The 15,142-nt window shown below is 40.4% G+C and overlaps 1 protein-coding gene across 2 annotated transcripts in view; it reads left to right on the forward strand.

Annotated features, from left to right (window-relative positions):
- Positions 1 to 15,142, forward strand: part of prdm5 (PR domain containing 5) — a 41,296-nt gene that overhangs the window by 6,334 nt on the left and 19,820 nt on the right. For both annotated transcript variants that reach the window (XR_013905668.1, XM_026159323.2), the window contains exons 5-13: positions 119 to 296; positions 1,078 to 1,170; positions 1,293 to 1,414; positions 2,102 to 2,181; positions 5,565 to 5,649; positions 5,746 to 5,903; positions 6,403 to 6,496; positions 8,978 to 9,138; positions 13,410 to 13,503. Coding sequence is in view for 1 of the 2 variants with exons in the window: in XM_026159323.2 (XP_026015108.1) it covers positions 119 to 296; positions 1,078 to 1,170; positions 1,293 to 1,414; positions 2,102 to 2,181; positions 5,565 to 5,649; positions 5,746 to 5,903; positions 6,403 to 6,496; positions 8,978 to 9,138; positions 13,410 to 13,503 (1,065 nt within the window). In the remaining variant the exon portion in view is untranslated. The remainder of the gene's footprint in view (positions 1 to 118; positions 297 to 1,077; positions 1,171 to 1,292; positions 1,415 to 2,101; positions 2,182 to 5,564; positions 5,650 to 5,745; positions 5,904 to 6,402; positions 6,497 to 8,977; positions 9,139 to 13,409; positions 13,504 to 15,142) is intronic.

The following is a 15,142-nucleotide window of genomic DNA, read 5'->3' on the forward strand; positions in this document are numbered from 1 at the left end:
AATGTTTTAGTTTGCCTTCTTATGTATACACATTTACAGGTGATCAGTTTATAGCACACACATAAAAAAAAAAAACTTGCCCTACAGTATGTCGTACTGTGTTCATTAACCTTAATAGAACTAGTAATAAAGAAGGAGGACCACCCCTGCTTGCTGTGTGAGAGCAGTTTTCCGAGTGAAGAGATCCTGGCTGCCCACCTCCAGAGTCTGCACCAGAGGCCCAGCACAGAGGAGAAGGAGTTCAAATGCAGGAACTGTGGCAAAAAGTTTCCCATCAAACAGGCTCTGCAGCGCCAGTGGGTTTACTCTTTCATTACTTCTAGTGTAGTTTTATTTCATGCTCAACGTTTCTCTGATCTCTGAGAAGTCTGAAGTTTGAAGAGATGCTAAATCAATCCAGGGAACTGATTAGATTATGTGTTAGATAGATAAAAGTTTGGCCCAATTTTTGATTTCGAGTCGAGGATGAAGTATGTGTATCACTTTGACCCCACAAAACATTAATATGGCATAAAGCAACAGTTTATACGCTATTATTTGACACAATCTAACACAAACATATAATAACATCAAGTAAATACATTTGATCACATTGCACAAAACACTGGCCAATATTTAAAGCCATAATCAGGTAAAATTAATGTCATATTTCATCTTTGGCCCAAAACTGAATTAGCAACAGTCTTTGGTGCCTGGCTATTACAAGTCTTTACAAAATATTTAACATTAGTCTGGGCAGGCATAGAGACCTAGAGGCTTGAACGTGAGTGGTTAGTGGAGGCATTCTAGTTTTACCTTTTGACATAGATATGCTAACTGCTCTCCCTTCTTTTAACTCTTAATGCTAATTTAAGCTAAATGGGTGCTAGCTTTAGCTTTATTTTGCAGTATTTGAATGAAGAGTCTGTTTCAAAAAATGTTTAAATTCAGTTTTTTTTTTAAATTTACTTAAAAGAAGAAAATAATTTGACTTTTTTCAGTGGAAAATCTTTTAATAATGTTACGCTGATGTTTTTCTGCTCTTGATTATTTGTGGTAGTCATCCTGGACTTGTTTTTATTTTCAATCCTCCCCCAGTGTTTTGCATTGTTCTGAGTCACTAGACCCATCAGCTGACTCCAAAGCCCATCAGTGCTCCCTGTGCCATTACACATTCGGCTCAGAGTCCAGGTAACATGCATCATCCAAACCATAGTACAGGACAGTGTAAAGCATGCAGTTGCACCACTGTTACTCTGTAACTCATAACTCTTCCGCTTCTCCTTTCGTCTTTGATATCTCTGTGTGTGCAGTTTTGAACAACATAAGGAAGCCTGTAAAGGAGATGCCAGGTTTATATGTAAAGCCGAGAGCTGCGGCAAAAGATTTAAGAGCAAAGACGCTCTGAAGAAGCATAAAGGAAATGTTCACACAGGTTGGCACCTCTGTCTCTCTCTGTTTCGCAGTGTTTCTCTGTGATGTTCACTGCCTCGTTCTCTCTGTTGTACACATGCGTAGCACTTTCATGTAATAAAGATAATCGTCCATTAGCAGCCTCAGCACTCAAGGAACTGCAGTTAGAGTGCATGACCTCGATCAGTTAAAATCTCTGCGATGTTAAGACACATCTCTAATTACTTGTGTTCCATAATTGCTGACCTGTGTGTGCTGGGGCAGCTCACTCTTTCAGATAATTGGACTTCCATAGCTATTTATGATGGGATGTAGGGCAGTGGGAATCTGTGCAGCCTTACATATCAACCCGAGATTAAGACATTAATCTGAGAGGCTGATGGAGCTGAGATCTGCGCCTTTATGTTTTTTCCCAGTGCAGTCAGAACTAAGTGGTGTGTGTGTGTGTGTGAATGTGTGGGCGAAGGGGGAAGTGGATCAGACGCAACAGATGTGGGTCATGTAATTCAGACGGGGATAAAGGGAGGGTGTCACTGGTCCCAAAATGGTGGGATCACTGGGGCTATGAGTAAGGGAGTTCAATGACAAATAAAACATTTGGTGTTTTTCTTTAACCACGTAATGATGTGTTAGTGTACCAAAATTGTTGTTCATTGCTAACAGCTCTGTACGTGGAGTTTTGTAATGCACTTTGTTTGTTTCTTTATAGGGAGTGCACGACGGAAACTCACATGCACCATATGCAACAGAAAATGCTCCTCTTCCCTGAATTTACAAGAACACAGGAAGGTGAGCTTCTCTAACATCTTCTGTACAGCTCAGTTTATCCCAGGCGGATACTTTGCATTGGATCTGAGAGGATTTGCTCAGCTTACGCAGTTTTGCATGATCCATTTTTACAGCGATGTCTCTTTGGTGCCGTTTCTCGCTCTACAGTGGTATCCGTCAATCTCCACTGTTTCTGTAACCCAGTCTAACCTCTTAATCTTGCGTCTGCTTCACATGCTTTAGGGTTCATTTATTCCCTCTTTACGATCAGGTTTAAACTTATTTGGGATGACAGAGCAGAGAGAGGACGGCGGTTTCTTTTTCACTAGCTCATCCCACAGGTCTGTTGAAATTGACGAGGCTCTGCTTGCCGAGCACAAGGTTTTAACAGGGTCCCCTTTCTCACTGATGGATTACAGATTTGAATTTAGCTGTTTAAATAGTTCTTTAAAACATTTTTATACAGCTAAAATTAATTTTATTGCTGTGTATATAAACCCTTTTTCAGTACATGATTTTTCTATGTCTAACACATGCGATTAGACAAGTTTTTCCAAGCTACATTCCTCTGTTGAGTAGGCTAATGGGTCATCCAAAGATGTATTTTCTTTGCAATTACATTCTATTAAATTAATTGCATTAACTAGTTATTAATAATGTAGCTGACATGATTGAGGGGTTAACGTTTGCTATGACAATGCCAAGATAAACACTAGAGAATGGTATTTATGTAAAAAAAGTAAATGCGTGGTCACACTACAGCTATTTGGCTTTCGCTTATATTCTCTTCTATTTATGTGTAAATGCTGCAGTAAGAGCAGATGTGGCTGAATGTCTTGATTTGCCAGATGGGCTTTAAGGCATGTAAAACATGGTGCACAATATTTGTAAAGACATTAGATATTATCATTTTATTTTTTATTCCAGCCTGTTTTGCTACATTTTTAAACATTTTTATCGTCAAACTATAGACTGTATATAAAAAATGGACACAGCCACTGTGACATTACCCATTAGCTGTGAAGCTCTGTTTTGAAACTTTGATTTTGGCACTTTGGATTCTTCTATGCTGTTCTTGTTTTTTGTGAACATATTTTAACCAGATGGTGATGTGTTAAATTATTAGCTAATGCTAGCATGTCTGGTTATTAAAGTGATCCCTGGTACTTAGTATAATTAGACAAACGCGTTCAGGATCACATAGTTTGTGATGTTTGCTGACGACATAGTGATCTGTAGTGAGAGTATGGACCATGTGGAAGAGAGCCTGCGGCAGATGGCCCCGCCCCTCCCTGAGCCTGGTTCTGCTGGAGGTTTCTTCCTGTTAAAAGGGAGTTTTTCCTTCCCACTATCGCCAAAGTTCTTGCTCATAGGGGGTTGCATGATTGTTGGATTTTTCTCTGTATGTCTACCTTACAATATGAAGTGCCCTGAGGTGACTGTTGTTGTGATTTAGCGCTATAAAAATAAAACTGAAAAAAATTGAATTGAATTGAATTGAGGTGGTGGTATGCACTGGAGAAAAGAAGAAGGAAAGTCAGTAGAAGTGAGACAGAATAAATGTGTGTGAATGAGAGAGAGACAGTTTGAATGGTGAAGTTGCAAGGAGTAGACATAGTGAATGTGGATGAGTCAAATACCTGGGGTCAACCATCCACAGCAATGGTCAGCGCACGAGGGGGAAGAGTGTCCAGCCGAGGTGCAGCAGGTGGAAACGAGTGCCAGGGGTCATTTGTTACATCACCCCTTTGTTTACAAGATGATAGTGAGATCTGCTGCGATGTATCATAGCAGATTAAAATGCATATATGCAAATATCAATTTGGGGAAACTATCCGTTGAGACCAAAAAGGTTATACTCATGCTGGCCATGTTAACATGGGAATCTATGACTGTTCTAGTTTGTGTCCCTTCTGCATTAGCATAATGTGAACCAGCCTCGGACTGCAAGAAAACTCAAAACAAAACAATCTCAACTGCTCAAAACAATCTCTTACCAGATGGTCTTATACGCCAGCACAAGTTGAACCTGTTTAAGCATCTTTGCTGAGCTCAGTCATATTCAATTGAAGAAAAAGATGCCTTTTTTTTTTCATTCTTTACACGCCGGTCAAGCCAGATCTTGATTTGCAGAGAAAAGTCTGAGGCATAAAATAAGCCTGCTGCTGTCAGCAATATCAAGCTGCTTTAATATTTTCAGTTGAAGACCATGTGCTTTTTTTGTGTAAGGGTCATGTTGTATGACTAGGCAAACTGCTCTCTATCCAGTTGTATGCATTTTATATATAATAGTAAGTCAAAGGTGTTAAGGAAAAACTATAATATCTTAGTCTACTGTTTTTTGTGCTAATTATCCCTTCATTTTAGTCTTGAGAACCTATTTTGTACAGCACTTTTCAGTGATGTTGGTTAATAAATTAGTTTGCAAGTTGTCTCAAATAATTTGTCTTATTAGAAGTCATTCATTAATTATCCCAGTTGGTGATTGTGAAATGTAATTTTCTGCTGTCAACATCTATCATCCAGATTAATCAGCTGACATTGTTCCATCCCTGTCCACTCATTCATCAGCAAGCTTCTTCCAAACCGTGCAACTGTTGTAAAGTCACGTGGAAGTGACACAGTTCTGCAGAGAATCATTTAACCTACTTCACCTGTCTATGCATCGGTATTCTCCAGTTTCAGATCTCCAAGGGGTTTTAAAATAGGAGTGTGTGATATTCCTGTGTGGCCTCTGGATCTGTCTGTGTACCAGTTTTACATCTTCTATTATAGTAAATGTGTTTTCTAATCGCACACTGTTGTCTGAAAGTAAAGTAAAGATGTTTCTATAAATTTAGGCCACAACCACATGGGGTTTATATAAATTACCTATTTTTTTTTTACAGTAAGAATCAAGTCCCATTAAAAGTGTTATTTTAAATATGTCACATTTCTGACAAAAATCTGACATGTTCTTATAGCTTCAATCAAAGCCAATGGGCATTTAGTATTATTCTTACAGAAGAGAAATCAAACTTTCCATACTGATAATTTGGCTCCAAAGCAGCTTAAAAACTGCCTTTATCATCATTTAGCTGAACAAGGTTTTGCAGAAGCAGCTGACAAGAGGAGCTGCGTTACATTAGCATATGCTATTGTAGCTGTACGCCGGGGAGCTATTGAATATGCAATTACTGGAACTGTGCTGTGAAGCAGAAAAGGGATTGAAAGTTTTCATCACTTTAATTGCTTTTCCGTCTGTAGACATCAGTCTAATGAAAGCGGACAAGATTTAGTTTCAGTTGACCATCGCACACTGAGATCCTTGAACTTTCGCAGCTCATTTCCCCTGAATTTTTTCAGTGGTCAGCAAGAACAAAACTTCAAATGCTCTCGCTCTGTTTTTTGCTCTTGTACCGTAGATACACGAAATATTTGAATGCCACGCTTGTGACAAAAAGTTCATCTCTACGAATCAACTGAAACGCCACATGATAACACACTCGGGTAAGACGATGACGCTGCAACGATGAGCTGACCTTTTTGCTTCATGCGTTCTCTCTGCTTCTCGGAGATAATCTCTGTTAATCTGTCACTGATTAGAGAAGCGACCGTACACCTGTGAGATCTGCAGTCGGTCATTCAAGCGTTTGGACCAGGTGACGGCTCATAAGATCATCCACAGCGAGGACAAACCGTACAAATGTAAGCTGTGTGGGAAGGAGTTTGCACACCGGAATGTCTACAAGAATCACAAGAAGGTGAGCAAGTGTATAAGATGTGAAGATCCACTTTAGATTTTTATGTTCTATAATTAGGTAAATTATGTTAACTATACCACTGTATCCAGACGATCGGTGCTTTCAAAGAGGAGATACTCCTTAAAAGTCAGTGTCACTTCAAAGCTAGAATTATTAGTGAAGCTGTGATCAATCAGGGTCTCGTTGGTTGCTGTTATCTGTGGGGTCTCTGGGCATTTCCACCCTTGAGGTTCCCTGTGTTTACTTTTGGGATTGAGCTGTCACTCAGACAGATATGTGGGGGGGGGGGGGGGACAGACGGGTGTCGCAAAAACAGAAGCACTTTGAATCTAAAGCCCCTCAAGCTGCTTGTCTTCATCAAGTCAACAAACTTAATTGGCTACGGAGCCTTAAGCAAAATCCTCCTGCATCAATTTACGAAGCCTCCCCGACGTCCACGTCGAGGCGGGAGACGGCTTGTGTTACACTTTATAAACATGCTGCTCGATTCTCTTTGCAGACGCACTCTGAGGAAAGGCCTTTCCAGTGTGAGGAATGCAAAGCGCTGTTCCGCACCCCCTTCTCTTTACAGCGTCATCTTCTCATCCACAATAGTAAGTATAACCATTTATGTGTCCATCAGACTCCTCAAACACTGTTGACATAGAAACCCCCTATCTGGGATGATAGTAGTAGATAAATCTGCTACTATCCAGTTGAAACTGCTGAAAACTGCTCCTGTGCACATACATGAGTACAGCAATATGACCAGCTCATACATTTCCTGGCTAATTGTGATCAGCTGCAGTGGAAACACAGTTACTCCCACAGGTTTCTGTTCAGGATTCTTTGAGCTCCATGTGTTCTCCTTATAATGCCTCAGAAGCTGTAAGTAGATATCTCCTTACAAAACATAGACATCTTTGATCTTAAAGTGACGAGTTCGCCACATTCTTTCACAACATTTTAAAATAAAATTGCCCCGTTAAAACCAGCCTACTAAGTTTTACAGGCTATAGTCCTGTATTTTTACTGTTTTTATTGCCGTCTCATCCCTACCACTGTGGATATTTCCAGACGCTGTAACCCCATCAAAAGTCTCCCTGTTAAGACATCAGTTGTCTGATTGTCTGGTCCCCCCTGAATGCTTTGCTTTGACAGAAACTTTCTCCCTGGACAGTTGAGCTGCAGATGAGTCTTGGCAGGATGCATTAGTCGTCCTCAAACTGTGCCAGATAACAAAAGGATTGTAAAGCTCAAGGCATTTCCTGCTGCTGTCTCAGGCGGCAAGAAGCAATATAATATCAGGACTTTTATTATGTATCAATGGGATATAGGGCTTGAGGATTGGATGTGTGATTTCATTGTGCTCTAGGCGAGAAAACAGAAATAATGTACCAGTAAAGCTATCCAGTAATTGGCCAATGAGTAATTTTCAAAGACTTTTTTTTAAGTGCTTCTTGGTCAGTTGGATCACAGACAGAGAACCAAGACACTCAAGTGTTTACACCTGAATCTAATATGTGTTACTATCAGTATCGCTTCCATAAGAAGGTCAAAAGTCTTTCCTCGAGGTCTCTGTGTTCACCAGTGAAGTGGCAGATTTTTGAGCAAAGAGGAGAAAATGTTTCGGGGAGTTTGCCCATTTTTGGACTTGACTTTTTAAGTCCTGCATTGATGGTATATTTTCCTGCTTTTCTAGCTGAGGATGTAAAATTTAACATAACAAAAGACATGTACACGCGCGCTTTAAAACCAAGTGTAAAAACCACCCATTTCTCACATTTTGCTCAAAACTGCAGAACTATTGTGTAAATGTGCCAAAAGAAACAAAAAAGGCCATATTTTGGGGTTATTATTGTGATAGAATAACAAAATGTGTTTCAGTATTTTTCAGTTGTTTTATAGATATGAAATGATTTATTAGATCTAAAAAATGCAATTCCAGAGATTATAGGTAGATGTTGGGGTGGTGGAGGGGTTAGAAGAGAAAGCAGCAGCATATTTATAAATGTATACTTATACATTTTGCAGCATATGTGGACCATCAAATTGAGAGGGTGTGTCTGGCATATGACGTGCCTGACATGAGAGTGTGTGTGAAGCAGTGCAGTTGAAGCTACCTGCCTGAACTGGCTCACAGGCTTCGCTCTATTTAAACCTTTGGTTCTTTCATATTATGTCATCATAATTCTTAAATCCCACATTCTTTAGCCCTTTTCTGTACACGACTTTAAAGTTGCAGTGTATTCGTAACAACGTGACAAATCAGTATGTAGTTCTTGCTTTGGGTAGGGCACATTTATGTGTTTAGACCCCATTTGTAGACCTTTGGCATAACCCCTGCGTGTGTGTGTGTGTTTGCATCTAAATTAAAGTTTGTGCATGCTTATGTAGGAGCGTGAGTACCTTATTATCAGACTGAAGCCTTGCTCTGTGTTTTCATGGAATCACTTTGCGAGTGTGCCGTTGACGTTAATTACCATCACGAGAGTGTTTCCATCTAAATTAAAAAACAAAGCGAGCCTCAGCTTTCGCTGGTGTTCCTTTTCACTGAGCTGACCATCATCTGCCTTGGTAATAGGAGAATGAGTGCAAGCTTGTAACCACTTGCTCCCTCCATCTAAACTACTCTGTGGAAATTGAATGATCTCCATATAATTGAAACATCTTTTCTTGAACAATAGAAGCTGTTGTGTGGAGGCAGAGAGCCGAGGCGTGAAGGAAAACATCAGGCTTCGCTATCCCAGCAGCTGACATAACTGTCTAAAAGCTGTCTGTCTGGAGTTTTAGGCCTGTTCAGGGAAATGATTAATAAAATAGGGCATGTTTTTTAACTTTTTGACGTACAGGCCAAACATATGGCAGAGTATTTTATTTTATTGTTTACTTTGGCGTGTGTTCAGCTACACATACACAATAAAAGGCAACCAGAGCTTTTTAAAAGATGGTTGTCTGGGTTTTCTTTGTAGTTATCTGCCCACACAATAGCCCTGGTGAAATTGGGTCCCCTCTTGTTGTGCGTGATGACTCTGTGTTCAGACGTTTAACAATAGCTGAGGCTCTTGCAAATGTTCATCTTTTCCTTGCTGCAGGTGAGAGAACATTCAAGTGTGACCAGTGTGACGCCACCTTCAAGAGGAAGGACACGCTCAACGTCCACATCCAGGTGGTGCACGACGGCCACAAGAAGTACAAGTGCGACCTGTGCGAGAAGGCTTTTGTCACTCCTTCTGTCCTCAAGAGCCACAAGAAGGTGGGTGAAAAGAGCTGGAGCCAGACGACCTCAATCATACGCGGTGATTGCACGTCTGCTGGGGCTTTGTCCTGAAATTGAGTTCAAACACAATTGTAGTTGCATTTATTTGAAATGCGCACAGACATAACAGTTAGAAAATAAGTTGTGAAACTTTGCAAAGTAAATTTTAGACAGTTACTAAGATTATATGCCATTTTGAGATAAATGTTAAAGTAATGGAAGAACTTTGCTAAATTGCAGCTTAAAGCTGATTTTCCATCATCATCACTCTGCTATCAAACTAAATTGTAATAAAATCAATGGCATGGTGAACATCTATTCTAACAAAATATTTCCATTGTTTCACATTCTGTCCTGCTCCTTGCCCCTTGACACTGATTTCTCTAACTATACTAATATTTCAGACTATTGAATCTGCTGGAAACATCCATCTTGACCGTTGTTGCCTAAGCAGGCTTGGAAATCAGTTCATATGTTGATTAGAAATGGCAGTTAGTCCATTAGCGCCGCAGGCTTTCAGAGCCCCGAACAGATCTCGCTGCAGATTGCGAGCCCTAAATCTGACAACGTCCGGTGCAGTTATGGATCAAGATTGAAACCAAACAGTTTCTTGGCACACGGCAAAAGAAAATGTCTTGGAGGTTGTCTCAGAACAGTAGGGCTGAAGACAGGCATGTTGAACTGTCTCAGTGCTCGGGGTGTCTGGAGGCTGCTGAGAAATCTGGCGTTGATCAAAGTCAGGTTGTTGAGGAGATGACAACTTGCCGACTGTGTTTACACGCGTGGAGCAACCCCACTTTTGGCCGCGTTATTGTTGAAGTTGTTTTTAATATGCACTTTGATACTATGCAACTGTTTGTCTCTGCAAACCTGGCTTCACAAATAATTATCACACCCACGCTCTAACTGGAGCTCCGCTCACAATTCGGAACATATGACGAGAATCTAAAATATATGTAGAAGGATACGAATCTTTCTTAACCTCAGGAAACGTGTGAGTCAGACTTCTTATGATCACAGTAAGAGCTTACTTCCCTTTTTTAACTACCAAGGTCATGAGGCGTTTATGCAGGGCTGCAGCTGCAGGTTGATTAGAACAGATATTTTTCAATTACTGTCGTTCAGTTGGAGTTTTTGAAAAAAAGAAACTGTTAAACTTAAAAAAACACACACACACACAAAAATAATCGCTTGTTTATTAAAACTAGTTGCCGGTTATGTTTTTGTAAGCTGGCCACCATCTGACGTCTTTTAGAACAGAAACAGAAGCAGCCATTGAACTGGAATAATTTGATTTAGTTCATCAAGTGAATGAATCAGTTTCACTCATCGTCCGCGTCATTAGGTACCCATGCTCAGCCAGAATTTGCCATAAACAGCAAACACCACACCCTGAACTCTGTTGTCATTTGGTAGTTGCTTCAATTCTTTCTATTAGATATAAACTGATATATCAGGTTATAATGCCAAATAAAGTCATGTTTTTACAGTGTTTATCTGTTGTGACACATTAGTTGTGCTAAATATTCAAAGATGAGGAAGAATATAACCACTTATTTCAAGAGGCAAGGTAAACCCTGGACAGGACGCCCAATAAGTGCATGTCTTTGGGAGGAAGCCGGATGACAGGAGGAGAACATGTAAACTCCACACAGAACTCAGGATCTTCTTGCTGTGAACCACCATGCCACCCATGTTGAAAGTTTCTGTTAATTTCTAAATCAGTGCATCCCTACTCACTAGATTCAGTGAGTAGTTTTTTTAAATTCAGTGAATTCAGCATTGCTGTAGTTCTACTTAGTATCAGAAATAGTTAAATAAGCACAAGAAATGTGTGTGTTTGGTTTCTTTAACACATGTAGCCAAAAACCACAGGAAACAAGGGAAAGTATGAGTTGAGTGCTTGACCCTCGAGGGTTAATCAGTGTGAGTTTATTTAGTCGGCGCAATCGTTATGGAAACATTTCGTTTGACAAATGCTGTCATCTCACCTGAACCAAGATTTTATGTTACAAGAAGGAGGAAAAATCAAATATTTCAAGGTTGAAAGTGACACTGATTTGCTGAAACAAACAGTTTTTGCTTTCTTTTCTTCTTTGCTTGTTCAAGCAAAACTGAATGGATGGCATGAATTTGAGCTTCATTTTATATTGTACAGTGCAAATGTCTCGAGCAACCTCTTCTTTCTTGATATTGTACTTCCAAGCAGTAAGACTTTCTTATCCTATTTTAAAGTGGTCTTGAGCCATAGTTCTCCAGGCTTTGCTTAAAAATCCAAGGAAACTTACCGAGTGGAAGCGGCAGGCCTAAAAAGCTATTTGCAGCAGATAAACGATATGTTTAGGTTCTTAAGAAATAGAGAAATAGTTTTGGGGCTGCTTTTAAGCCAGTGGTTTGGGAATCTTGCCTAAATCAGATTTTTATCCATGAGGAAAGCATCTGTTTGGCAACAGCTTCATTTATCAGTATGACAACGATCCCAAACAAAGTGCCAGTGCAGTAAAAACATACCTTGGAACACACAATGGAACATTATAAGTCATGGACTGGCCTCCCCATTACTGAAGCAGTGACAGAAAATGGAATAAAAACCACCCAAAATCTAAAGAAAAGCTTTGAATGTCCTCCGGGAAACCTGGAAAACTATTCCTGAAGACTACTTAAAGGCTTGCCTAAGAGAGTCTGGGCTGCGTTAAAGAATGAAAGTGGTCACAGAAAGATTGACTTTGAAGCTCATTAGAATTTTTGCCTTATTTCCTTTGATGTTTTTATATGTTTCAATACATTGCTGCCCCTAGTTCCCATTTTCTGAAGCAGAATATAAAGAAATGAAGGGTGACTCAAGCACTACTCTGTGTGTGTGTGTGTGTGTGTGTGTGTGTGTGTGTGTGTGTGTGTGTGTGTGTGTGTGTGTGTGTAATGGTAGCTTATGTAAATGAACAGTAATGTACATATCTGGCAGAACAGGACAGCGGATTCACTGAGCTCTCTTGTATTACAGTAAATACTTTATCCTCAGTGAGCCTGAATTTAGGTTCTACATAGGGTGTGTGTGCGCTTGTGTGTGTGCGTGAAAGCATGTATGTGCACACAATGTGTGTTTTGCAATCTTATCTCTTTTAGTGGCATGCTGGAGGAATGTACAGATGAATGAAAATTGCCGGGTTACTCTGAATAGATACAGACATAAAAATCATTGTCATAAAAGAAATCCCCAGCCAATTGCACGTTTGTGATTTGAGACGTGATGTTCCCATGTGAAATCGCAGACGTCACTGCGGGCTGTCTGTTTATAAAGGTAGAATATGAATTGTATTTTCTCTGTTTGTATTAAATAATGCAACATTGCTCCATCTGGGATGCATGTGTTCATATAAATTGATTTGTTTGTGCTTGTTTGTGCGAGACTGAGTGTGTGTGTGTGTGTGTGTGTGTGTGTGTGTGTGTGTGTGTGTGTGTGTGTGTGTGTGTGTGTGTGTGTGTGGATGGAGCCTTTGTAACGAAACACCAGAGGTGTCAGAGGGACACAGTGGGGTGACGGAGGAAAGGATGGGGGCAGAGAGGAGGTGTTCCTGCATTGTTGTACTGCTGTTGAAACTGTCGCTCTGAGTTTGAGCCTTTCATACTCACGATTATTCTCGGGAATTTACAACAGGCCAGCAGGAAGAATTTAGAGTGTACTTTTCAGCAAGGAGCGGAGTGAGGGGGGTAGGGTGGGGAAAGGTAGAGGAGCTAGTGCACTCTTGCCACATGTTCTTCTTCTCTGTTTGCATGTGCGGCCCTTATGGGTCCATGGAACTCACCACGGTGGACAGCTGGGAGGTGAAGGGAGAGGAAGAAGAGGGAGAAGAAAAGGTCTCTTGGGTTTTGGACCCTGGCAAATGTGTATCGTCTGAATTCTTTGATCCAGCAAGCTTGCAGAATCAACTGTCATGTGAACATGAGCATCTCCATTTACTTGCATTATGAGAACTTGTTTATTCTGGACACAGTCATATAGTTCTGGAGTTGCTTTTACCAAATGAAAAAAGCACTAAAATCTGAGAGTGTTTGGTTGAACAGATGTATTCTAAGACCCGAGTATGAAAAAAAGCCCCTTAATTATCTTTTTTGATAACTTGGTTATGGACACATGTTCTGACTTTGAAATCCAGTTATTACCATTGATCACATTTTACTTTGTAATGTAGCAAAGATGTTAAAATGTGAATTTTCTAAATTTTTTCCTTAACATCCACCATATGTCTCTTTTATCATTTCTCTGCCAGACACACACGGGGGAGAAGGAGAAGATCTGCCCATACTGCGGGCAAAAGTTCGCCAGCAACGGCACGCTAAGGGTCCACATCCGCAGCCATACAGGTCAGCGGCCCTCCGTGGTTCAGTGCTTTGTTAAATCGACTTTACAGCCGCTGCACCTGCATTGGAAGTTGCAGAGTAACATATCAGTTCAGATTAGTACAAACTGATTAATTTGCAGTGCTTTCATTTCACTGAACTTTGTTTCATTTACTTTATTTATGATTATATTAAAAAGGTTAGTGTTTATTTAAAGTGTTTGGTTGGAAATTTTTTACCAACGTTATTCCTGAATTGGTTGGAAGAAGAGGCGAGCGCCTTAAAGCAGGACATCAGAGGCAAGTGTGTGCTTGTTCAGAACTCAAATGCTTAATCAACAGGCTGAAGTCATACGCAGGTTGACAGCTAGCATAGCAAGGAATCCAAGCGAAGAGCAGGCAAAAGGTTAAATCCAGAAATCAGGTGAAAGTCATACACATGCAGAATGAGATGAAACAGGGAACTGTGTGGGAAAAATACACAAGGAAAAAACTAGAATAAAAATCAAGAGAGGAAGGAAACCACAAGCAAATTCCTGTGAAGTACAAAGGCAGTCTGGTAGGGAGCAAATGCAAGCAGGAGAGTCCATAGAGTTTTGATTACTGGGCATACGTGATACCATTTGGGAAGAAGGTGGGAAATGTAACCTTGCAGAACTTGCTCCATAGAGTTGCATGTCCTGGGAGATCATATAAATGTGCTTTAAAGTCAGATTGTGAAAACAGAGTTCACACTGTAGCTGTTTATTATCTTCACATGCATGACTTGGTGTCAGGATTTCTGCAAATGAATCCATCTTCTAGGTCACTCGTATGTGAAGTAATTAAAAAAAGCAGAAAATAGCAAAAAAGCATTACATCATGCACATATTTTATGGTTTTACTTTCTGAGCGCAAAGTTAGATGAGAAGATCAAAACCACTCTCGTGTTTGTAGTTAAATATGAAGCTACAACCAACAGCTGGGTAGCTAAGCTGAGCATACATAAACCCTGGAGTTAAGGACAAACAGCCTGGCACCGTCTCATGGTAACAAAATCCAACAATAAGCACGTGCAAAGTTCACCAACTGAACATGTTTTGTTTATGTTATCCATGTTCACAGCCAAGAATTAGTCTAGCACATACATTCTCATAAAACCACTACTTGTAGTTATTTTTGTGCACAATTAACAAATGACATGTCTTATAATCTGCTTGCTGTGGCTTTATATCGAATGCACCCACACGAGATAGATGTTGTCTCACAAACAGACCTGTTCCTCGTTTGTTCTTCGTAGTATCCGTAGATCCTGTAGATCCAAACGCTCCTGTCCTCCCACCTTCGCTCTGCACATGTTACATCTAAGCAGTGAGACGGAGTGCATTTTAATGTTAGAAAATGGCAACGTGTTGGAGCGCTGGTTGCACTATCCTTTGCACCACCACAAAAATAAAGCCCTGCATGTTCATTAAACTGCCTTAAACTGGAAAGCTACACATTCCTGTGCGTTTCCTTACCAACAGACTGGTGCAGAGACCTGGCACGGCCACACACACACTTCTTGGCCTCACTCCCTCTTCTTCTTTCTGTCTGTCTCTGGAAATCTTCTTTTCCTCACTCCAACTTAAACTTCATCCACTGCTATTTTTTCCTCAGCCGTGTCCTCTTATTGTTGTCTGTCT

Source organism: Astatotilapia calliptera, chromosome 23, assembly GCF_964374335.1.
Source record: "Astatotilapia calliptera chromosome 23, fAstCal68.1, whole genome shotgun sequence".
Taxonomy (NCBI): Eukaryota; Metazoa; Chordata; class Actinopteri; order Cichliformes; family Cichlidae; genus Astatotilapia; species Astatotilapia calliptera.